The sequence below is a fragment of the Leiobunum rupestre genome, chromosome 6 (assembly GCF_980474605.1).
Source record: "Leiobunum rupestre chromosome 6, qqLeiRupe1.1.hap1, whole genome shotgun sequence".
In the NCBI taxonomy this organism is placed as follows: Eukaryota; Metazoa; Arthropoda; class Arachnida; order Opiliones; family Sclerosomatidae; genus Leiobunum; species Leiobunum rupestre.
Window position 1 is genome coordinate 34,835,553 of NC_143389.1, and position 26,817 is coordinate 34,862,369.

The window sequence follows — 26,817 nt, forward strand, 5'->3', positions numbered from 1 at the left end:
TATGCTTGTTTTTTTCCATTTTCCTACGATGAGTGAAAAGAGCGTTAGATAGCTTCAAAGCGTGGCCTACTAGCTCCTGGAAGTAGGCTGCAACAAGCGCAAAACCAAGCAGCTGGGAAATGCGAACATTAAGGTTTTGGTTCGTGTGATAAGTCAAAAAGTAACAAATTGAGGTAACCAGCGTAAAAACGTTAACTTAAAGGTATTTGGTGTGGAACACCAACGTTTGCAGTTCTGACCACTGTTGCCTTTGGCTTTAGACATGTTTGGCGCCACTGTACAAGGAAATTTGAATAATTTAAGGGGTCTTCCGTAAAGATTGCTTTGCAGGTTATATTCCCTTTAAGAAGTATGACTTGGCCCGTAACCAAATATTGTAAATTTACTACGAATTAACAACAATAAACTTGAAACTTGAAACTTGAACTTGAACTTGAACTTTGAAGCTCTCTGGCGCTCTTTTAACGCATCGTAGGAAAAGGGGGGAAAACAGGCATACTTCTCAACTCAGCCCCGACAACTCCTTAAAATGTTTGCATAACCTTTTGAAACACCCATATATGGTTTGCTACGTGAGACTTACCCCCGTGAATGAGCAAGCCAAGTAGGCGATTCCGATGGCTAACGCGTCGCTGCCCAGCGCTTTCCTGCTGGAGTCGAGGGTGGCGAAGACGGTGAAGACGACCACGAAAGTCAAGACAAACTCCACCCCGAAGGACTGCCACGAATTGAGATTGTCATTGGTCAGCGTGCTGCCCAAGTTACCTTGATGACCAGGAATCGTCACCCTAGAAATACGGGAAAATGAAATGTAAATAAAAAAGTCTATTTCATTTATGATTATCCAAAATGTATTTTAATCGACTATTGTAATCGATAACGGTAAGTTTCTTTTTATTAAATTGCTTATCAGCTTATCAACTTGTTTTTGCAAAGTTTTAAATTATTTTTATGGGATTAAAAAGTTTATTTGTTTTGGAACAACACGCATATTTAACAACATATTTTTAATATTAAAATGGTTTTCCCCCGAGTTCTTTACATACAAACTTGCAGAGGTAAACGACAATAGTTAGTGTAGGGAGCTGTTGGCTCGCGTGGCATGAAGGGCTTGCCACTAGTGCTCGGATTTCCATTAATTTTTATCCATGAATAAAATAAGCTCGGCCATATTTAAATAATATTTATTTAAATAACCAATAGTTGAATAAAAATTGTAAAATGTTTAAATAATCGAAAGTGAATAAGCCTATTATTTAAATAAAACAAACAATTATTTAAATAAATGCCACTTTTATTCAAATAAATGCTTGGTTAAAATGATATTCTTTTTACCAACGTTTTTTAAATAAATCGGAAAATTTGTGGATAATGAATAAACAATTCCGAGCACTACTTGCCACCACCCTCCTACGCATTGTAGCCCGGCCACCTGTTTAAGGCATTAAAAGTCGCTAGATGACTTGGGTATTAGCCTAGCTGATGATTATTATGATTATTATATTTGCATATATTAATAGTCAAAGAACGATATGGTCTTCTAGTTTTTTCTTAAGATTGTTGCATAAAGGAACAAAATAAGAACTGCTTGTAAATTTTGTCTTCCGAAATAAACTGGTAGAAATTGGTCACTAATCAAAAATCAACTCAAATCAACACTAGATAAGAAAAAATCTAATACATATATACTAGTAACTGGACGTTCCTTAAATTATATAGGGGTAACTCATTCGTCACGAAATACGTAGAAGTTCAGTTCAGTTTAGGCTTAAAAACAGGGTGCCTCGTCGAATCTACTCTTTATGTCCAGGGCTTTTCGTAGTAAAACGTCATCGACACGCAGGGCCGCCAAGAGCGGGCCCGGGCCCCGGTAAAACAATAATTTCGGGCCCCAAGAGCTACCTTATTTTTCTAAATAACAATGGGTCGCGGTAGAAGTAAAATAGAAGAGCTCAAACGCGGGCCCCCAAAGGTTGTACGGGCCCCGGGTAATTTGTACCAGCTTCCCCCCTCTCTTGTCAGGCCTGTCGACACGTCACCCGTGATGCACCAGCAATATCAAAACAAGAAAGCCAAAGTTACTTTATAGAAAGGTCTATTCTAAAAAACCAAGCTAATTTGAAATTAAAATCGTCGATAAAGTTGATCGGACAACATTTGACCAAGTGAAGTCTTGGTTTATTTTAGAGTTCAAGACAATTTTGGAGGATTGCGATATTCATTACCTCCGAAACTATTGGTTGTTGATTTGGTTTGTGCGTTATTGTTAGCCATTTAAACCAAATCAGTCGCGGTAAGGTTAACAATCTGTGCCCATTTCTCAGGACGTTTCCCCGCATGCACTGACAACTTCAACATGGGACGTATTAATTCAGTTATTCCGCAATTTCTTAGTCAAGGACAAGTTGAATAGTTTGTACAGTCGGGGTCCAGTCCCATCTTGCCAAGTATCCCCTTTTAATCCATAATTAAGCCTAATCATTGCCGGCTATAATATTACTGTTTTCGCCTACATCATTATTCAAATGAGAACGTTGATCATTAAAGTCTGTTGTAACCGTATACGCCGTCGAGATCATTAACCGAACGAAGGAGATGGATAATGAAGGCCGTTTAATTGCACGCATTTAAAAACTACTTTATTTAATCTCGTTACGACCGAAATGTTCATTATTAATAGGTCTTTACCATTAAATAATATTTGGTCTTTATTTACGTACCAGGATTAGTGGTAAGGTAATTAAAATAATGGAACTTAGCAGACGTCTTTGCTTGGTTTTTTTAGTTACATAAATAAATCTGAAGATCAGTGCGCAAACGCATTTTCAAAAAAAAACTTAATTTTAGAGGCCAGAACGTTTTTATTTTATTATTTTAATTGAAATTTTAATGAAATTGTCTTCCGCTTATTTGATGATTTGCGCAACGTTTTTGGCTTAGAATAAAAATTGTTCTTGTATCAAATTGTAATTGAAATTTACTAAACTATTTTTTGGTTTTTAATTAATCTAAAAGTTTAAAAAAAATTTTAAATAAGTGGTTTTTTGACCTTTTTTATAAAGGTTTCCAGGACGTTAGAGGTTCCTACGCATCCAAGGAAGAGTATACGTATAGTTGGCGAGGTCAAATTTGCATATAAAGCTACTCGCTTTATAGAATAAAATACTTTGGAAAGGGATTTTTAAGCCTCGTCTAGTAATTAAGTTATGTTCAAAGTACAACCAAGAACATATTTAGGTTACTGAGAACGTACTAATCTACCTTCCAAACTCGCTACAGCTCATCTCAAACCAAAATGTCCCCATGTCAACGGCAATTTCCATGTGAGAAGAAATTAATATGATACTGGTGCCATCTGAACTTATTAAAATTTTTTTCCAAACAGAAGACTAGTAAGTCGGTTGTGTTCTCTTACACACCGATTTCGTTTAAACTCAAGGGATTGGTAGACCTTCATGTAACTTGAAAAATCCTAAAGGGAATTTATTCAATGGGTAACGGTTTTGCCATGGCAACGAAAAATGTTTTTGACAACATAAAATTGAAATTTTTCCTATTTAAGCCATATCGGTTCATTTTCACCCATTAGGTTCAAATTTATCAAAATGTGATCAATTTTGATTTTTTTCGTCAATTTTTAACATTTTTTTTTAATAATTTTGGTATTTTAAATTTTTTTAAAATTTTTTAAAATCTTTCACAGGAATCGGTCCAAATCCCATGTTATTTTCAATGGGAAAATTTCAATTTTATGTTGTCAAAAACATTTTTCGTTGCCATGGCACAACCGTTGCCCATTGAATAAAATCCCTTTAGGATTTTTCAAGTTACATGAACGTCTACCAATCCCCCGAGTTTGAACAAAATCGGTGTGTAACACCTCGGGTCGTCTGCTTGTTAGTAGCAATAAATTAAATGTTATTAAAAATAACAAAAAAAGGTGGAGTTAAAATATTTTTAGACACGCCTAGTTGATGATATACTCACTAGGATGTGACTTAATTACGTAGTAAATATTACGCAGATCTTTACTTAGAGAGACCATATGATCGGTTTAGGTTTAGGCGGAAAACCCTACATATTTCACAATTGTAGTATCGATCTCAGAAACTTATCTTATCTCTTATCTTCGGAGAAAAAGTGTATAGTCAAATTTAGCACTTAATTTAATTGAATATATCAACGTTATTAAAATAATTAACCATAAACCGTAATATAGTTCATAAAAGCTCAATTATTATGTCAAAATTATTTTAAAACAAACAGCAGACAGATGGCGTTACCGTCGACTCGTACGGTCTCAGTAACATAAATTCTATCTTGGTACAAAGTATTTTTTAGCTTTACTTTGCCTAGTCCCTGTAGTAATGTATAAAATAAGGCAATTTTTTCTTCCTTCGGGGCCAATTCGGCTCGAGAAAGGAAGGAATCCTTAGAATTTGTCGGGGCGGAATTTTTCGATTGAAATTCTTGGAAGGCCGTCGTCGCTTGGGCCGTAAACAGAGCGTGCTCAAAGGATTACAAGTGGCTCACAATCACCCTAAAAAGAAAAGCTTCCATGGCGATTTTTAATGATGAGAATATGCCCTCGTCTTTCGAAACAACAAAGATGCGCCGAGCACGAGCCCAAAATTTATTTCCAAGCTCTTCTCTCTATTTTTTAACTTTTAAGCACGAAATTCCTCGCTTTAAATACCGTTAGGACATTCTACAGCGAGCGGTGTTTTTGATTTATTTTTTCGAGGCTGAAGTTAAGTTTATCACCCACCACCCCGACTTTAATGCCATAGGGCAATTTTATTGCGGGGCTAATTTTGTAGGTTTCAAACGTATTCTGGGGGGATGGTTTTGAACTAGTTCGAAAGTTATAGACGGTTTAAGTGCTACTCGACTGAACGTACACGTGTAAGCTTTAGAAACAAACATTTAGAATTTTAGACGCGTAGAAATTTACGTGTACTCTCAGACTCGTAGAAACATTTATGCTAACTTTCAGACGCGTAGAAACCTGCTTGTTAACTTTCAGACGCGTAGAAACCTGCTTGTTAACTTTCAGACACCTAGAAACCTACGTTTTGAATTTCAGAAACCTACGTGTTGATTCTCAGACGCGAAGAAATGTACGTGTTTACTTTCAGCTGCGTAGGAACCTGCTTTTAACTTTCAGACGCGTAGAAACCTAAGAGTTGACTCTCAGACGCGTAGAAACCTAAGTTTTTACTTTCAGACGCGTAGAAACCGAAGTTTTTACTTTCAGATGCGTAGAAACCTAAGTTTTTACTTTCAGACGCGTAGAAACCTAAGTTTTTACTTTCAGACGCGAAGAAACCTAAGAGTTGACTCTCAGACGCATAAAAACCTACGTGTTGACTTTCAGACGCGAAGAAACCTAAGAGTTGACTCTCAGACGCGTAGAAACCTACGTGTTGACTTTCAGACGCGAAGAAACCTAAGAGTTGACTCTCAGACGCGTAGAAACCTACGTGTTGACTTTCTGACGCGAAGAAACCTAAGAGTTGACTCTCAGACGCGTAGAAACCTACGTGTTGACTTTCAGACGCGAAGAAACCTAAGAGTTGACTCTCAGACGCGTAGAAACCTAAGTTTTTACTTTCAGATGCGTAGAAACCTAAGTTTTTACTTTCAGACGCGTAGAAACCTAAGTTTTTACTTTCAGACGCGAAGAAACCTAAGAGTTGACTCTCAGATGCATAAAAACCTACGTGTTGACTTTCAGACGCGAAGAAACCTAAGAGTTGACTCTCAGACGCGTAGAAACCTACGTGTTGACTTTCAGACGCGAAGAAACCTAAGAGTTGACTCTCAGACGCGTAGAAACCTACGTGTTGACTTTCTGACGCGAAGAAACCTAAGAGTTGACTCTCAGACGCGTAGAAACCTACGTGTTGACTTTCAGACGCGAAGAAACCTAAGAGTTGACTCTCAGACGCGTAGAAACCTACGTGTTGACTTTCAGACGCGAAGAAACCTAAGAGTTGACTCTCAGACGCGTAGAAACCTACGTGTTGACTTTCAGACGCTAAGAAACCTAAGAGTTGACTCTCAGACGCGTAGAAACCTACGTGTTGACTTTCAGACGCGAAGAAACCTAAGAGTTGACTCTCAGACGCGTAGAAACCTACGTGTTGACTCTCAGACGCGTAATGATAAAACAACCTGTCTATAAGTTACTTCGGAGATACGTATATTAAAGAAACACTAGCGATACCGATTAGTACCGCTAGATATCTCTATCAATATCGGAGGGATCGAAATTTCGGAAATTTGGCGCTTATGTATATAGCTCATATTCGCATCCGGATCAAGTCCAGAGCTAAGGTGGCTCTTTCTTTATGTTAGGTTAAATCGATGATAGGCAAGCGGATGGTTTTACTAGAACTTTCCCTCAATACATCATCACTCGTAGAACTAATATTCTAGGCAGCCCTGCTCTGGGCTGAGCTTGGCCGGGCTAAAAAAAATGACAAGAGAAAAAGAAATATTCCTGGAAACGATCAACAGTTGATTTTCGAGAATACCCATCTCTTTTCCGTTGATTATCCTTCTCAGCCTCCGAGGGCGAGTAAAAAAACGCAGAAAAGTTGTAATCTGTTTTTCAACGCTGTTCGATCGTCGAAACTATTTCCTCCGCCGGTTTTAATACGTAGCGAGAAGGCGGGATAGTCTTTGGATGACTTTGAAGTCTTTTTACGGCCCTTGTTGGCGCTTCCGTGTTTCTGGGCCGTCATTTTTCATCCATTTTCGAAGCTCGTTTCGGGGCATCGATTTCCCTTTCGCGTGTTCCGCGGGATGGAGCGAGACCTTTTACCGTTAGTTCGGAAAGTCCACTTTTTCCAGGTCTTTTCTTTATAGTCGTAATCGTAGTTGGGTTGACTTCACCGAGCGATAGACCAAGTCAGAAATGAAAGGGGTGTTTCGACTTCAATCGAAGTGCCAGATGATAACGCCACTTTGATTCTCGTTCGTAAGAAGTCGGTTGACGTTGCTCGGACTTATCGCGGTAAGGGTAAAAATGCGGTATTGCTATAGTCATGGATTAAATAACCTTACAGGGATAGTTCTCTAATACATTTTACTATACTACGAGTTGAAGAGGTTTGTTTCAAACGAGGCTGCCAGATATTTTTGCCGTCCCCTCAATTTTACCCCCTTTACCGATACAAATCCAGAACAAGATTTCTTGACACGTCGCCATCTCGCGGCGGCTTTCGGCGAATTTAATATTTTTCCAACGGTTTGTTCTAATATAACATTTGAAATAGAAATATTCAATCGTGGTCAGTACCTTAGTGGCTCTGGAGGTTCCTGGTTAATTGTGGCAAATAAATACTGTAAGCGACCTTTTTTATATTGTTTTTAAGCCATTTATCAGGGTTGGCAAGTTTTAAACAAAATGTTTAAAACAAGTGTTTAAAACACGTTTAAAACAAATATTTGTAAGGTTATTTAATCCATGGTATAGTCTACTGTTACGTATTTTCTCTCGATTCACTAAAGATAAACTTTAACTGGTTCTTCGTAACGTTTTCGTTTCGTCTTCCAGAAGCTTTTGCGCTGTACCGGAGAAAATGCATTGAGGAAGGCGATATGTTTACGTTACGGAAGGTCAATGGACGTCTAGCTTAATTTAAGAACGAACGTCAAGACAGCTCTCAGCGATTTTTTTTAAAATATTATAGAGATTATAGGAAATTTCATAGAAAATATAGGAATTTATAGGAACATTTTAGCGAGGGGCTGATCACTCCGCGTAATCGGTGTACAGAGCCGTACCTTTGACTGTACTAATGGGATTACGCGTAATCTTTGAAGTCCCTGCCTTTGGCAGTGCTAATCTAAGCGTAATCCGGTGTACAGACTTTCTAAGAGTGGTTAGCCCCTCGCATTTTAGCTAAAAATAGGAATTTATAGGAACATTTTAGCTAAACATATTAATTTATGCGAACAATTTTGAAAAAATAGGAAATTATAGGAGTATATTGAAATTATGGGAATTGATAGGAACTCTGCCAGCCCAACCATTGATGTTTTCGGGAACACCGGACCTAAGCCAGAGCTAAGCTCTATATAGAAGGCAAATTTTTCCCAAATGTTAAGGCTGTTTTCTAATACATTATTTTTAAAATTATAGGAATTTCTGGATATAGCTATAGAAAAACTAGAAAATTTCGAAAAAATGGGAATTTATAGGAACGATTTTGAGAAAATTGGAAATTTATAGGAGCATATTGAAATTATAGGAATTATAGGAACTCTGGGAGTCCTGTCACGATGAGTTTGGTCACTCTGACAGAAAAATCGTAACTTGAGAATATCGTAACTATGTTTGGAATATTTTCAAAAGTAAATTACGCCATCGATTACGCGTCAGTAAGATAAGAAGAACGTATTCAAATCAAATATCTAAAAACTGAACTTTGAACTTACGTACAATTTGACGAAAAGCCTGTCATCCATTTTTCGAAACCACACCAAATGAAACAAGCTATTTCATACTTAAACTCATCTACGTGGATACGTTTGTGGGGCGGATTCAAGCGTGACCACTCCGCGGTTGAAGAAACGTTTGGCGCGGCTGTTGCCAACTCGTTGATGATGGCTAATTGCGAGCCACCCTATGGCGCCCCTGGAGAGATACATTCCCGTATTTCCTAAACTAGCAAAGAGTTAAAGCGAAAGCGACCCTCCGTGAAAGCAACGAGCCAATTTTGAATCCCCGCCTTTGACGGTGTTACGAATTTAAGTTGACGCGGGATGATTCGCGGTGGAGGCGGAGAAGGAATGGTTTTCCAGAAGATCGGAGAGCGACGTTGGGATAGCTTTGGCTTTGCGGGGAATCCGGGGTCGAAGGGGAATCCGGGGAGACGATCGGAGGAATTCCCCGCTGACGCCCTTAATGGTCATTATCAAGCCATTTGGAAAAGAGAGGATTCGATAAATTCCTTCCCCCGCTTCTTCCCCCTCCAGTTCTTGACTTTGTATCCGAGAACCACGCGGGGGTAATTATAGGCTTTTTTTCCCTATTTTTTTTATAACCGCTCTTCTATATAAGCCCTTCGAATTTTTTCTTTCTGGGCATTGTTTTTTTATCATCTTCTATACTTTCATCTCCCAAATTACGGTTATTACCTCCCTTGTCTTAAATATTTTAAAAGATATTATAAATTATTTCGACTGCGGGGAGGAGTTCCGTTCTGATATCAGCGCAGTTTCTCTATCAATTTTTTGATAAGCTTAATACGAATAGTATTGAAATGAGGCTAGTGTTTAAGGTACTTATATTTAATAGGTGGGTTTTCTAAATTACCATTATATCCTCTTAATAAGTTAATACGAATATTTTCAAGGCTGTGTAAGATTTAATTGTACCCTTTTCGCTTGTCCTATTAATTACTTGGGTTTTACTAGAATTGTTAAAAATGTGGAAAAGTTACCGCAAATCGGATAAATAAAAAATTGAATAATATATTACTATTTAAGGGTTTTTAATGTTTTTAACTTTTTATCGATATAAAATGTCTAATAACAGTAAACATACTACAAAACATTAATAGTGTTACATTGTTAATCAGTTTAGTTGGGAATAAATAGAGGTACAACTAAATCTGGCAGGCGCGGGACCAATTTCGTTCCATAAGGAGACTATATCAATTTTATCGTTCTACCGTGGCGGCATCTGTCTCTAGTGGTGGCAATTGAATTTTTTAACGAATCTGATGCGAAATTGAAATGTATGATTTATCGTAACAAACAAACCTTTGAAGTTGTTTAAAAATAATTTTATTCTGTCAGCACGATCCTTTTTAGCTCAAGTTACGGGGTCATTCCACGACAAATCGACCAAATTTTTTGAAATTTTCCACTCTACCTTCTTAGATTTGGATAACAATTTGCCTAAAGGGTTATTCTGGTCGAGAAATCCGATTTTCAAATTTTTTTTAATGTGCGATAAGCGGTTTTTGAGATATTCGCTATAGAACTTTACCAAAAAGGGCCAAAAAGGCCTGGACACCGAAAACTTGGAAATTGATATCTCCGTCAATAAAAGTCCGATTGTAATGGGATAAAGCTTATTGTAAAGCATTTTGCTTATACAAACCAGCATAAAATATTAAAAATTCTATTTTGAATTTCTCAGTCTCAAAAAACAGTTTAAATTGTATGACCTTTGACCTTTACCTGTGTCCCCAATTTTAGTGAAATAGAAATATTGTTTTTCGAATTCCCCGTTTATGATTTAGTCGAAAAGATCAAAATCCCAAAGTAGTATTTTTAGTTCTTTAGAAATAAATTATTTTGTACAACCCCTCGTGCAGTTTTAGAGATATGGAACTTGGTATACATATCTTGTTAGTCCAGTCGATTTAAATTAAAAAAGGGGTGTAACTAAAAAAATTTTCAAAAGAATTTTTCTCTTTTGCAATGTGTTCCTAAAATCGGTCTGAACAGCCCCTGAAAATTTTTCATGAATCCCACCTTGGGAAAGTGGTCAAAAGTGGTCACAGGTGGTCAAGGTAGATTTTATTTGGAAAATACGGTCGGGGAAAATTAAAAAAGTTATCCTGACTTCATGCTTTGAGATAAAAGGCTGAAATTTGGTGAATATACTTCACAGCTATAGGGGATAATTATAGGTTAAAGCTTTTCACCGCCGCCATCTTGGATTCAATATGGCGGACGCAAGTTCGGTGTAAATCTCGGAATATCTTATCAAAAAACCTTATAACATATGCAAATACTCTTGATATTGTATATTATCTATATTTCCGGTTTATCACGTGCTTGAACGGTAATAATATTTTCCCGCCATTCGTAAAATACAATATGGCGGCCGTTTCACCCTACAAGAGTGAGAATCACAATTGTTACTGGGACGATTTAGTTTGGACTTATTCTAAAGGAACAGGGTTTATCTGTTTCTGTATCTATTTACGGTACGGGGCTATACAAATCTATTAGTCCATGTTTGGTGGTACATCAACTGATACTTTGACGGTCATTACATAGCCTTTTTTTTCAAAAGTTGCATCTAAGAGTTCACTTGTGAAACCCGAGAGTATTCCCCTAACTATTTGTATTTGTATGGAAATAAAACGTCAAAAATCTGAACCATAGTGACCGGGGATGGATATTAGAGGGTGGTCCGATAACGATGGACTTAACACCAGCTATAATTTGCTTACTAAATTTAATACGCTGCAAATGTACCAAGAGGTGCTCCGATAAGAGTTGTCGATGCAAAAGCCAAAGCCTTTATTGTTCGTCGGCCTGCGGACCTTGCCAATTAGCTATTTGCGAAAACTCATTGAAACCGGATATTGAACTCTGATACCGAAAATATTTAAGTTGTAAAATTTTTAAAATAAATTATTTAGGTTAATTTCATGTTTCTTTTTTTAAATAGTGTTTATTTTGACGGGAACGCTCCGAGAATGTAGTTTCCTATAGAATAAGCCAAAACTCGGCATAAATCGTCCAAGTAACAATTGTGATTCTCTCTCTTGTAGGTTGAAACGGCTGCCATATTGTATTTTGCGAATGGCGGGAAAATATTATTACCGCGCAAGCCCGTGATAAACCGGAAAAATAGATAATAGACATTATCAAGAGTATTTGCATACGTTATAAGGTTTTTTGATAAGATATTCCGAGATTTACACCGAACTTGCGTCCGCCATATTGAATCCAAGATGGCGGCGGTAAAAAGCTTTGACCTATAATTATCCCCTATAGCTGTGAAGTATATTCACCAAATTTCAGCCTTTTATCTCAAAGCATGAAGTCAGAATAACTTTTTTAAACTTTCCCCGACCGTATTTTCCAAATAAAATCTACCTTGACCACCTGTGACCACTTTTGACCACTTTCCCATGGTGGGATTCATGGAAATTTTTCAGGGGCTGTTCAGACCGATTTTAGGAACACATTGCAAAAGAGAAAAATTCTATTCAATTTTTTTTTAGTTACACCCCGTTTTTAATTTAAATCGACTGGACTAACAAGATATGTTTACCAAGTTCCATGTCTCTAAAACTGCACGAGGGGTTGTACAAAATAATTTATTTCTAAAGAACTAAAAATACTACTTTGGGATTTTGATCTATCCGACTAAATCATAAACGGGGAATTCGAAAAAAAATATTTATATTTCACTAAAATTGGGGTAACAGGTAAAGGTCAAAGGTCATACAATTTAAACTGTTTTTTGAGACTAAGAAAATCAATATAGAATTTTTAAAATTTTATGCTGGTTTGTATAAGAAAAATGCTTTACAATAAGCTTTATCCCATTAAAATCAGACTTTTATTGACGGAGATATCAATTTCCAAGTTTTTGGTGTTGAGGCCTTTTTGGCCTTTTTTGCTAAAGTTCTATAGCGAATATCTCAAAAACCGCTTATCGCACATTAAAAATAATTTGTAAATCGGCTTTTACGACCAAAATAACCCTTAAGGCAAATTTTTATCCAAATCTAAAAAGGTAGGGTGGATACCTTTGGACGATTTGTCATGGAATGACCCTACGGTGAAATAGCTAATAATTATTTATTTTTAGCCATATAACTTTACAAAATAGAGATGGCGCTACCGCCTAATTATAAAGATGAATTTCGTACAGTTTTATCAGAACAGGTCCCGCGTAACCACGGCAACCGAAATCGTAATTGTAATTCTAGCAGTATTATTCCCAATTCAATAAATGTCGCTTTAATTAAATTTGCAAACAATATTAGAAGGTTTTTCTAAAATCAGTAATCTTCTCCTTAATTATAAATAAATATAATATTGTACTCACTTTATTTAATTAATTAATTACGCTTTTCTAATGTTTATTAGAAAAACACTATCTACATAAATTGCAATTAAGCGAAAATAGACAATTTGATTTCAATGGCAGCCAATTCATTTCAACAGTACAATAGAAATATAATACTATTCTCCACCACACTCCCCCCTTTTCGGCTTTCCGTTGCTATACGCAACGCGTTTTGAAATTTTTAATGTTTAGGCTTAGTTTCTCCTTTAGATTTGATAGTCGCCAGCCAGATTTCCCGCACGGTACTGACGAGTTCCAAATAGAACGAAACCGGTCTACCGTTGGAATTTCTGGCTATTTTATTTATTTTTAATTTAGTTTATTACTCGAAGATCTATTTGATCCGAGTTTCGCGTTGCTCGAAGACCTATTGGTACGAGTTATTAGTAAGTTTTTTAATTTCTTCAAATTTGTTTAGGATTTAGCTATATTATCCCTTTTAATTATGGACTTATCTACTTTTTCGCGTATTTTATCAATAGAAATATATATTGCGAGGAAATAAAATATGGATGTCAAGTAGCGCTGCTTGTTTATTTATAAGTTCAAATAACAGTGTTTGAGTGCTTTCTCTAACGTCATTAGTTTTATTTATATATTTTCGCGATTGGAACTCTTTGTTTACGTCCTAATTAGACCCAATAAGAATAATCTCGTTACTCGCGAGGAGGAAAGAAAAAGGAGTGACACGAGAAAACCTTCAATTATCTCGTTCTCGCGAATTCGCGTTTAAGAAACCGCGAAAGATTGGCCCATTCCTGAAATTTCTCTTTATCTCGAGACGTCCGCGGCGAATTCTTCTATTTCATTGTCTTCCTTCGATTTGTTTTCAACAAAAGCTTTTGGCTCCAAAGGGAAAAAGCCGATAGTGGTTTTTATTCTTTACCCATTTTTTTGGCTTTCGCCCCCTTTAATTCCCTTTTTAGAAACAGATCGAATCGAATCTGGCCCAATGAAGGATTTTCGACCATTTTTTTTCAAGGTACCCCGCCAAAAATGCCGGGGAAGGGTTGCCGCCTTCTATAAGGGTTTCTATAAATTTGGCGCCCTCGAAGACAACCTGATAAATGACCCCGCGAAAGGGCCTCCGCTTCTTGCCAGGTTGCCTTTACCCTTTAATCCTTAGCGACTTTCCGCCCTGATTGATTAGGTTTTGGCCTAAAAGACCTATTTGTTTTTTCCCAGTCTCCGTCTAGAATTCCGGAGAAATTTAGCTTTCTGGATACGACTTTTATATATAAGCGGCAGAGGGTGACGAAGAACGCATTTATAAAGTCACCAGTTTGTTTTTGGGTCTTTGGGTAATGGCACCCGCTATTTATACCGTATAGGGAAAGAAAGAGGTTCCGAATTCAGTTGCACTCGGGGACAGTGACGGATCGAAGTGCCCTACAATCTTTATTTTAGCCTAAGAGCCGACTCAACAGCTTTCTTGCAGACGAAACTAGTTATTATTGTCGGAATAAACGAAGTCGCGTTTTTTTTTGGAATTTCATAAATATATAATGGCTCGCTCAATTTATGCCAAAATGCGGAATTGAAACTGCGACAATGTGAAAAGGAATATAGTTCGAAATCTAAATTTTAAACTCGTTTCGAATTGAGTTTTGTATCGAACAATTTGTGTATCCTTTTAAACCCGGTTTAAAAATGTACTTTGGTTTATTTTGGACGATAATTAGTAATATCGTCATAGCGTTAGGCCCAAGTCATCCAGCGACGCTTATATGGTCATTAATTCAAGTGGCCGGGTTACAATACGCAGGAGGGTGGTGCAGTTTGAGACCTACATCCCACCGCGAGCCAAAACCTCCCTACATTTTCTATTACCGTTAACCTCGACAATTTTTTATGGAAAGTTGAAACCAAGAGAACTGGAGGGAAACCCCTCTAACCACTGAGGCGATCATTTGCAAACTCAACGCGGAAGGAATTGTTTCGAGTTTTCACCCAGTGCCACAAACTGGAATCGAACACGGCTCCTCTTGCTTCGTGGCGAAAGTGCTAACACATAATACAGTTCGATTTAAAAATTAGCTTTGGTTTATTTCGTCTGAAACGGGTATATCAAATCTTAAAATTCATAAATGGATTCCAAATCTTAACGTGGGAATGAAGCCGTACGCGTATTATAATTAAACTAAGCAAAAGTATCTACATAGCAAATAATTCCCACAGCTGGAGATACATCGTCCAATTCCGCATCTAATTTCATACAAGAACTTGACGTCTTAAGTTGAGACTTATAATTCGACCCATATAAACGCGCCTTGACCGGGTCAAGTAATGAGTTCCTTCACTGTATTTATATTTAATTTTACTAGCGTCGCCCTTGGTCGGGGGATTTTGAATACCCCCTGCTTATAAATTAATAATTTGATAATTAATCAAAATTGAAACGGACGTTTCCGGACTTTGAACGGCGGCTCTTTAATAAATTGGAGGCGCGCATTTAATTAACAGTTATAGGAAAAGCCAGTCTGTATCTTCTATCACCTCCGCTCGGCCACTCGTCCCGGACAAATTTCTCCGCCGGATTCAATGGCCGGGAATTCATAAATTATATCCGCAATTAATCAGTCACTATTCGGATGATCGATGCAAATATATCAGGTGCCCTTAATTAAACGCTTTTCAATTTATTGACGCCTAATTTTATTGGCCATTTCTACGTGACGTCTCTTCCTTTTGACGGGCGTGTATTATTTGTAGATATTACAATTATTTTTTATTATATCCATGTAGAAAACGATTATAATAAAATTTTAAAGGGGGAAACACATGGACGTTTAAAATTAAATTTAATTATTTTTAAATTCTTTTATATTATAAAAATAATTAAATCCTATTTTTAAACGTCCATGCTTCTCCTCCGTTAATTTTTTTATGATTGTATTATTTGTATTCAAGTATTTATATTCGAAATGCAATGGGAGAAAAAATATATTTTTCGTTATTTCAAGATGTAAATATTTCTAGTGGTTTTAGCTAATCATATTGATATATACCTGTGCTAGAGATACATATAGGGTAATACATTTTATCTTCGGTTCGAGAAGGAAAGAAATAAATTACAATTACCAGGCGCATGGCAGGTGTGGTGTTTTTCTTTAATTTCTGAAACTAACTATTTTTTTTTAAGTTGTAACTATAGTTCTTGAATCTTTGAATCTGTTATTTCTGGTGGGTGACCTTTTAAGATTAGATATTTTTTTTTGAGTTAGCACTAAATTTTAAAAGGTTACAGCTCCTGGAAAAATACTTCTTAATTTAATTTAATTATAATGATATTTTGGATTTACATTTATTTGCAGGTAATATGTGCCAAGTATTGAATTCCAAAGGTAAAACCTACTAAAAGAGTTACGTACGTGGTTTTAACGTGGTAATATTCATTTATTTACTAATGTGTATCCCACTTAATTGGATTCATCGCGAGATTAGTTAACATTTGGTTTTATCCAAGACAAACAACAATATTGATAATTCCATTTTTAAATAATCTTTTTTACTAATTAAATTTAGGGGTAATAATGTTGGTTTACGGCCGCTCCATATACCAGTTTTAAATTATGCGAAAAACACCTTGAAGGCGATAATAGAGAGGTTGAGCAAAAAACCTTACCAAGTTAGGTTGACGATACGTCTACGAAGCATGGCGGAAATCTGCAGGCGTTCCCGTATAAAGGTAGGTTACTCCGCTGCATTGAATTTAAATAATTACGGCGTATAATTTGCATATAGCAGCGAAGTATTTCAATTATAGCGGGCTTCGTTTCATTAATATTCGCCAAATACAAGGCCACTCTCTCTCAAATATTTGCGGTCTATTCCGCAACCACCGCCCAAATTTATTTTCCATAATTATGTTTCCTGGTTCTATAAAAATCGACAAACCGTTCTTCTAAATTAAAAAAACCCCATATAAAATCTATCTTTTTTTAAACATAAATTGACCTGATTTTTTGGTCTTTTTTATTATTTATTACGTGATTTTTAAATAGTCGATACATTGTGTCTTTGCTATAGATTAATTACTTAAAGCTTGCATGCCTTGAAAGTTTTTTCATTCGTGTTTAATCACATTGAATTACTAGCGATATTAAAATCGTTTTATAATTTCGTAGACTAATTTTATACGTAATACGTAAAATGTTTGATACAACTAATTAGTTTCTAGTCTAGAGCGTTGTGATTATAAGCGTTTTAAAAATTCCAAACAAGCGACAGATGGCAGACAAAGTTTTACGATTTCTTTTTATCACTTTATTTTTTTTAGCTTTGGATTGCGTGACATTTAAATGAACCTCGCTAGTAAGCTATGCTAAATACCTATATATTTCAGGGTTTTACGCCTACCTACATTCAAGAATGTCTTTGGAAGGGTCATGGTCGTATATAAAGTTTTATTTCAAAAAAGTCTGTAATTTTTTTATTTTCATGTACCTTGTTAAACGAACGTTGGATTTAATCTATAGAACCGATTTTTGAAATTAATAAAAATTCTTAATTGGACATTCATTAAATTAAATTAAATAAAAAAATCAATAAATTAAAAAATAATAAAATTACAAACAAATTGTCAAATGTAATGTATTTTCAACCATTTTTAAAAGTGTTTACATACAATCCTAAAGGATTTGTGTGTAGCCGATGCTAAAAGGGTCAGCGATATGTCAATTGAAAGCATATATAAATATTTGAAAATGGAGCCCAAGAAGTTAATTATTTTTCCATTTTAGTGGTTTTTGGCGATTTTAGCCTTAAAATCTACATACTTTTTTTTAATTAGGATCGACTTGGTTGGAAATTATATTTTTAGTTAGTACTGGACGAACTACGTTTTCGGTTGCATTAATAAATTTTAATTTGAAGTGAGATTTCTGGCCAATTCGCGGGACACCACAACCCGCGTACGCACTGTTCATACAGGCGCCATCTAGCTCGTTCACGTTTCGCTACCTTATTTCCATAACCCGATAGCTCGAAAAATTTGAATTGTCTAAAATTTAATTTAAATTTAGGTGTTTGTGTTTCACTACGTTATTTCCCAAACCAGGTAACTCGAAAATTTGGGTTTCTCTAAAAATTAACTTAAATTAACGTGTTCGCATATATATTTTCGATAAAATTCCTCTTGGGTTAATTTGTTCAAATTTAAATTAAATATTTAAAATATATTTAATACATCAGTGGGATTTGGTGTACTTAAATGTCCGTGATATCTTGTTAATTATTAAATTTAGTTTTATTAAAAAATTATTGAACGAATGAATTTTATTTATTTTCACCTTTCAAATTTGATTTATTGAAAAATCACTATTTAGTTGAAGAAAAAAAGGCCGACAATAATTTTGAGATAGGTTCCAGTTGCAGCTTACTGCAATGATTATTAGGACAATCTCCAATAATTAAATCCTAAATAGATTGAATTAAATTCAAAACTGTAGTGATTAAAAAAATAACGAAATTCTATATCATGATTATTTTGGATCTCGGGCATGGGATCAGCTTATTGAATTTAATCAATAAATGTACATTGTTAAGTTCCAAGGCAGATAACTCCTACACAACTGGTGGAGAAAAGACCACCCTGGCCACTAGGCTTGTGCGTGGTGAGCTTTATTAGGGCCCCACTGACCTTGCTCAAGCCTCGTCTTGGGGCCCCTTATCTTTTGGCAAATTTCAGGCCCCTAGGCTCAAGCCTTCTCAGCAGTGGTTGACTAAGTACCAATATAGGCTTAAGATTTATAAGGGCCCCACCGACATTGCTCAAGCTTCGTCTTGAGGCCCCTTATCTTTCTGCAAGTTCCGGGTCCATAAGTTTAAGCCTCAGCAGTGGCAGATTAGCTACCACCCAGACCACTAGGCTTGAGCAAATTGAGCTTTATTAGGGCCCCGATTCCCTTTGCTAAAGCCTCGTCTCGGGGCCCCCATTACCTTTTCGCAAGTTCCGGGCCCCTAGGCTTAAGCCTACTCATCCTATTGCTTAATCCGCCATCGCCTATTGATCGTAATTTTTCAATAACCCCTTTATTTCTATATAAGATTTTCAAACCTGACTGGTGGTATTTTTATCGAACGCGGTGTTAACCTTTGCAAGTGGAATGCCTTAAAGGCGGATAATAAGAATGTGGGCATTTGTCTGGAGTAACAAAAAGGGAGCCATCCGCGGAATGTACTTTCGGCGTAATAAGGCTGGAGAGAACACTCTCTATAAGGATGAGAAAGAATGGCCTATAGGGCCGAAGGGAATAAAGGCGGCATGATGGCCCACGGTGGTCTGCCTTTGCTACATTGCATTTTGCCGGGAGAGATTCGTCGCTGGGGAAATATTTTTCTTCGCTGAAAAAAGGAGTCATAAACCTTATCACGGCGAATCTTCCAGCCCCCCCCCCTCTCTGGCCAGCCTTTTGGCCAGGAATCTAAGCTCGGCCAATGACAGGGAACCGGCTTCTTATAAACCGAGTTTCTACGGTATGTTTTTGACCTACGTGGAAAGCTTAGTTTCCAGTAGCTCGTTTAATAATAGACGGGTTCAGCCCGCCTTAGAAAACCGCTAGGGGAAACGTGAAAGGTACGCAGTCTGCGATGGAAAAAGCTACCTCTACGCGTTATCACTACGCGTTTTATAGGGTGGGCTTAATCCGTCTGTTGTATTTTTTCAGGGCGGCTACGTGCCAATGTCGGGAAATGTCAGTGGAAAGCGAGCTTTAAGGAGGAAGCTCAGAGCGAGGTGCTGATGTTTGAGCGGCCAAATGAGCCGTTCGAAAATGTGCTGCTGGAGTAATGATAGTGTAAAGTACCTTATTTTTCTGTTACTGAGAGCCGGGCTTTTTTAAATGGGCGGTTATGACTGCGGAGGAAGGCGATTTATTGTACTCCACGAAACCTTTATTTAAGAGCGGTCAAAATCCAGTCAGCTACTTTCTTGTTTGTTATTTTGTATCCATTGCAGCTTTTCAAAAATGTAAAGGCGATAATTGTTTTGTTTCAAAAGCAGTGGCGTAACCGAGGGGGGGGGGGTTCAGTGCTCCCCCGAAACGTATGGTCATACGTAATTTTTTTTAAACTTTTTTCAATGGTGTGCCTTCCCCGAACCCAAATCCTGGCTACGCCACTGTTCAAAAGGAATATATATGGTCGAATAATAATTAGCGTTTAGACAAATTTTGTCTATGACAGCTAGGAGCAACAAACACAAGGAGAACGCAGCTAGCCTTTAAACACGCTAAGGCAGTGTTGTGTACAAATTTCATTGGACGAGCTTTTACGCTGAACGTTTTACGGGCGGGGGGAAGACAATTTCCTAATTTTCTCCTTCCGGCGGCAGCAGGCGCTAAAGCGTCTAGCCAATGAAAAATGTACGCGAGAAAATCCACGACTTTTGACGGATTGCGTTCTCCTTGTGTGGGGTGCTGTGTTTGTTGCTCCTAAATGACAGTAACAGTGCAAACCTATCTTAAGGTATTAGTAAAGTTATAAACTTATTTATTTTAATCTGGGAGATTTACTATGTTGAAACGATAAACCACCCAACGTCAGTTTTAGGAAACCAATGAGATAAGGGGCTGATTTTATATTTGTTAGGGGGGCGGAGCATACTGTTTCAACTTAGCCATTCTGCCTAACAACAAATAAATATAAAGTGGCACCTCCTAATGGCTATATTCTTAAATTGGAACGTTTTTAACTTCAAAAATTATGGCGTCAACAAACTTCTCGCTGTATATAAATACCTGGTAAGTAGCCTTTTCAGTTTACATAGAGCCACCAAGCGGACAATTCGTGAAGATTATTAGTTGCAGGATTTTCATCGGATAAGCTGACGACTTGTCATTTGAAAATTCAAAGCGTCTGCTCCAGTAGATAATTGAGCTTCTCGCGTTGGTCGCTAGGTGGCTCTTGTGTTACCGAAAAAGGGTAATTTGACGTGCCAGAAATCTTATCTACCAGCCTTTTAACGGGGTAGCCAGGATTATGCAAATTTTAAGGCTTTCATTGACGCGTAAGATTAACTCTGGGCGGGAACGCAACTTTGAGTAAGGAACTTTGTGTAAGGAACTTTGTGTAAGGAACTTTGTGTAAGGAACTTTATGTAAGGAACTTTGTGTAAGGAACTTTGTGTAAGGAACTTTGTGTAAGGAACTTTGTGTAAGGAACTTTGTGTAAGGTGGCTTTGACAATTTATAGTTTCGCTTGTGCCTCGCGATCACGAGCTTTGGTTTCCATTGTTACATTTTCAATATAATGTAAAATATAATGTAATATAATAATATTCTGTTTAGTTTCCATGTGGAAAAAGGTCTCGTTGAATTTTTTCTATGGAAATGTTGTACGGAGGCATACTTATGAGTAATTATGTTACAAATGGTTTGATATTATCCCCGAGGGGGTAGCCACTTAGAAAACAATTGTACACCAGATTTCTGATTTACAAATATTTCTTCAATATTTCCGATATTTCTTCAATATTTCCAGATTTCCAGAAATATAAAAAATATTTCTTTCGATTTCTCGAGATTTCCTTATATTTCTTTGGATTTCTCGATTTCTAGAAATATCGAAAATATTTCCATTTATTTCTCTTGATTTCCCACATTTCTTTGAATTTCTCGAATTTCTAATATTTCTCTAGATTTCTAATATTTCTTTGGATTTCTCTAGATTTCTAATATTTCTTTGGATTTCTCTAATTTCTAATATTTCTTTGGATTTCTCTAGATTTCTAATATTTATCCTGTATTTCTAGATTTCCAGAAATCGCCAGAAATATCGATAATTTTTCGAATATTTATCCTGTATTTCTAGATTTACAGAAATACCGATAATTTTTCTAATATTTATCCTGTATTTCTAGATTTCCAGAAATACCGATAATTTTTCGAATATTTATCCTGTATTTCTAGATTTACAGAAATACCGATAATTTTTCGAATATTTATCCTGTATTTCTAGATTTACAGAAATACCGATAATTTTTCGAATATTTATCCTGTATTTCTAGATTTACAGAAATACCGATAATTTTTCGAATATTTATCCTGTATTTCTAGATTTACAGAAATACCGATAATTTTTCGAATATTTATCCTGTATTTCTAGATTTACAGAAATACCGATAATTTTTCGAATATTTATCCTGTATTTCTAGATTTACAGAAATACCGATAATTTTTCGAATATTTATCCTGTATTTCTAGATTTACAGAAATACCGATAATTTTTCTAATATTTATCCTGTATTTCTAGATTTACAGAAATACCGATAATTTTTCTAATATTTATCCTGTATTTCTAGATTTACAGAAATACCGATAATTTTTCTAATATTTATCCTGTATTTCTAGATTTACAGAAATACCGATAATTTTTCTAATATTTATCCTGTATTTCTAGATTTACAGAAATACCGATAATTTTTCGAATATTTATCCTGTATTTCTAGATTTACAGAAATACCGATAATTTTTCTAATATTTATCCTGTATTTCTAGATTTACAGAAATACCGATAATTTTTCGAATATTTATCCTGTATTTCTAGATTTACAGAAATACCGATAATTTTTCGAATATTTATCCTGTATTTCTAGATTTACAGAAATACCGATAATTTTTCTAATATTTATCCTGTATTTCTAGATTTACAGAAATACCGATAATTTTTCTAATATTTATCCTGTATTTCTAGATTTACAGAAATACCGATAATTTTTCGAATATTTATCCTGTATTTCTAGATTTACAGAAATACCGATAATTTTTCGAATATTTATCCTGTATTTCTAGATTTACAGAAATACCGATAATTTTTCGAATATTTATCCTGTATTTCTAGATTTACAGAAATACCGATAATTTTTCGAATATTTATCCTGTATTTCTAGATTTACAGAAATACCGATAATTTTTCGAATATTTATCCTGTATTTCTAGATTTACAGAAATACCGATAATTTTTCGAATATTTATCCTGTATTTCTAGATTTACAGAAATACCGATAATTTTTCGAATATTTATCCTGTATTTCTAGATTTACAGAAATACCGATAATTTTTCGAATATTTATCCTGTATTTCTAGATTTACAGAAATACCGATAATTTTTCGAATATTTATCCTGTATTTCTAGATTTACAGAAATACCGATAATTTTTCGAATATTTATCCTGTATTTCTAGATTTACAGAAATACCGATAATTTTTCTAATATTTATCCTGTATTTCTAGATTTACAGAAATACCGATAATTTTTCTAATATTTATCCTGTATTTCTAGATTTACAGAAATACCGATAATTTTTCTAATATTTATCCTGTATTTCTAGATTTACAGAAATACCGATAATTTTTCTAATATTTATCCTGTATTTCTAGATTTACAGAAATACCGATAATTTTTCTAATATTTATCCTGTATTTCTAGATTTACAGAAATACCGATAATTTTTCGAATATTTATCCTGTATTTCTAGATTTATAGAAATACCGATAATTTTTCTAATATTTATCCTGTATTTCTAGATTTACAGAAATACCGATAATTTTTCGAATATTTATCCTGTATTTCTAGATTTACAGAAATACCGATAATTTTTCGAATATTTATCCTGTATTTCTAGATTTACAGAAATACCGATAATTTTTCGAATATTTATCCTTGACCCGTATTGACCCAAAGGACCCCGAATTTTGGCAGAAGCACCCTGTATTCCAAACGATATTCCCGCCGGGAGCGGTAAATCCCTGAGGATGGCGAAAGAGAACGGGCGGAAGGTGGATGCTTGGAGACGGATTTTTTATTAGCGTCCGCTCGGAAACTCAATTCGGCGCAAACTTTCCAGCGTCGCTCGCACTTTTGGGGCAAAGACGGCGTGATAAATATGTCTTAATTAATTTTCTAATCGCTGGTCTGGAAACGGGAGGAGGAATCGAAAGAGAGAAAACCGAGAAATGAAAAAAAGGGCTGAAAGAAGTCTTATATTTAGCCCACTTCCCGCGCGCGCCGTAGCTTTAGAAATCAAAGGAATCGAGAGAAAAAGAACGCTATTTCTTCATACGGCGCCGGAGAAGGGGGGGGTGCTTTTCCTCCCCCCTTTTTTCTTTATAAAGTGCGGTGCGGTATTGAACCGGACAAAAGCGAAGCCGACTTTTCTTTCGGGGCGTAGGATGCTAGAAATCGCCAACGATCAAATGATGGGGATGATGAAGCGGAGGAGGATTGGCGGAGGCTGAGACGGCACGAAGTAGCCGAGAGAGATAAATAAATGGAGTGCTCGTGTCGGAGACGAGAGCTAGGTGGCGCTCGTGTCGCTGCGAGCTACTTTCCTTTGTAGCGCGGCCTGCCTGTTACCGAAGGGCTCCTACGCCTTAATACGAACATATAGTAACTGAAAAATTGACGTTTTCACCAAATTGCTTTTCAATAATCCGCTATTTTGTTACATTTGTGTTTTATTCAAGTTCAAGTTCAAGTTTATTGACAATGCTTGTTTTTTTTTTACAATTGGGGGTATACAAGGTCTTATAGCCCTAATCGCTGTGCAAATGTTTAAAAATTCAAAATTTAGTTATGCATTTTAAACATTTTTACTTTAAGGAGAAATAATTTTTATATATTTAGAAAATAGTTTACTTTATTGGCTAAATATTTCAAAATTTCGTTTAATTATTTTTGAAATTTTATGTTTATGCTATTAGAGCGAGACAATTTTGACCAGTCAAAACTATAACCATCGAAACCGCCGTCAACCAACGTCACTGAATAGAGCTGTCATTAACTTTATTTCTACGATTATCGCCATAATTTAGCGCGAATTTCTAGTTCTTAAAGAATAGTAATTTAATAATTAAAGAATTTAAAACAAAGTTCTGCTACTTCATGGTATACTTTTATTTAAAAATACTCGGGACGTTTCAGCCGCGTCTAATCATATTCTGATTGTACATTTTTACGTCAACCCAAAAAAAAATATTTACAAAAATCTAATCAATACTAAAACATATTTAAAAAATAATAATATTAACCACAAACAACCAACTTCACCCCCGTTACTTTTTCTCTCCTCCTTCCTTATCTCTAAATTTTACTTTAAAATCCCCCCACCCTTTTATGTCAATTACACCCTTATCCAGATTTAAGCCACCAAATTTTTTAATATACACCGCTTCCTTAAAAATTCTTCTATTCCATTAAATATGTTTTAGTATTGATTAGATTTTTGTAAATATGTTTTAGTATTGATTAGATTTTTGTAAATATGTTTTAGTATTGATTAGATTTTTGTAAATATGTTTTAGTATTGATTAGATTTTTGTAAATATGTTTTAGTATTGATTAGATTTTTGTAAATATGTTTTAGTATTGATTAGATTTTTGTAAATATGTTTTAGTATTGATTAGATTTTTGTAAATATGTTTTAGTATTGATTAGATTTTTGTAAATATGTTTTAGTATTGATTAGATTTTTGTAAATATTTTTTTTTGGGTTGACGTAAAAATGTACAATCAGAATATGATTAGACGCGGCTGAAGAAGGACCTCGGTCCGAAACGTCCCGAGTATTTTTAAATAAAAGTATACCATGAAGTAGCAGAACTTTGTTTTAAATTCTTTAATTATTATGTTTTAGCCATGGTCAAAAAAGAGAATATACACGAATAGTAATTTATTTGATATTTCGCAAATGGGAGTTACGATAGTTGTTCACTGACGCGGCGACTTTCCCTCAGTCGCTTCGCTTTCGTTATCGTTAAAAGCAAAAAGCTACTTTCGATCGATTTTGTTTACCGTAGCCGCGGCCGGCGAGTGCTATTGAGCGGGAACTCTCTGTCCCGGCTGCTTCCCTTCCTACTTTATTCTAGCTTTTTTTCGCTATTCTTTCAAGGGGTTAAGGGGGGTATAAAGGGTTTTTGTCGCCCCCCCTTCTGAAATGTGTACTTAGTAGCTGTCCATTATGTCGGCAAGAACGCGAAACAAGAAGTAATATAACCACTCCGAGAGAACTAACGGCTGACATATTTTACTGAGGAAAAAGTTTCGCCGACTCTTTAAAAAAGAATGCCGATGTACAGTGTGGTAGCGCGCCAGTGGCTCCCTGGGGTGGTCACTTTTTTGACGCCTATTCCCCTGGATTTAGAAATATATAAAATAGGGATAGAAAGTGTAAGAGGGAATTTTGTCGAGGGGTTAAAGAGTTTTCGACATTTTTTTCTTCGTTATGTCAATTTTGTTAAATGTCAAGGGAAGTTGGGACTTTGTCAAACTAGCGGTGATAGAAAATTGTCTTCGGACATAATGAATCTCGAAATCTAACGCGAAATAAAGAGTAAACAATCATTATTGGCCCTAGCTTAGAAATTAAACGAGAAGAATATTAAAATTTAATAAACTTCTTTAACATTACTAGGGCTCGGATTTCGATTAATTTTTATCCATGAATAAAATAAGCTCGGCGATATTTAAATAATATTTATTTAAATAACCAATAGTTGAATAAAAATTGTAAAATGTTTAAATAATCGAAAGTGAATAAGCCTATTATTTAAATAAAACAAACAATTATTCAAATAAATGCTTGGTTGCGTAAAAAAAAATTAAATAAGTTAAAATGATATTCTTTTTACCAACGTTTTCTAAATAAATCGGAAAATTTGGGGATAATGAATAAACAATTCCGAGCACTAAACATTACTATCGAATACGAGTAAGCAATGGTTATTATTTTATTTACACTTTGCGTATTCATTTGATGTAGAAATGAAATCATAATTTTGATCACTAATAAGTGTTTCTATAAAATACGGGAGGTGATATGGCAATGTTTTGTCTACGTCACTTATATAGCTGTAGCTCTTAAACCAGAGTGCAAAACTCGCATTCGAATAAAGCATTTAAATAACTGGCGCTAGTGACGCGGATAAAAACATTTTATACTTCTAATTTTTATGGTTTTATTTTATAGAAACCCCAATTG

At 35.6% G+C, this 26,817-nt stretch overlaps 2 protein-coding genes across 2 annotated transcripts in view; both read right to left on the reverse strand.

Annotated features, from left to right (window-relative positions):
• The window catches only part of LOC149940717 (platelet-activating factor acetylhydrolase-like), a 333,976-nt gene that overhangs the window by 89,067 nt on the left and 218,092 nt on the right, over positions 1-26,817 (reverse strand). The window lies entirely within an intron of this gene.
• LOC149940722 (aquaporin AQPAe.a-like) overlaps positions 1-26,817 on the reverse strand; it is a 128,232-nt gene that overhangs the window by 42,357 nt on the left and 59,058 nt on the right. The window contains exon 4 of the mRNA XM_090178213.1: positions 584-788. Within this exon, the coding sequence (XP_090034339.1) occupies positions 584-788 (205 nt within the window). The remainder of the gene's footprint in view (positions 1-583; positions 789-26,817) is intronic.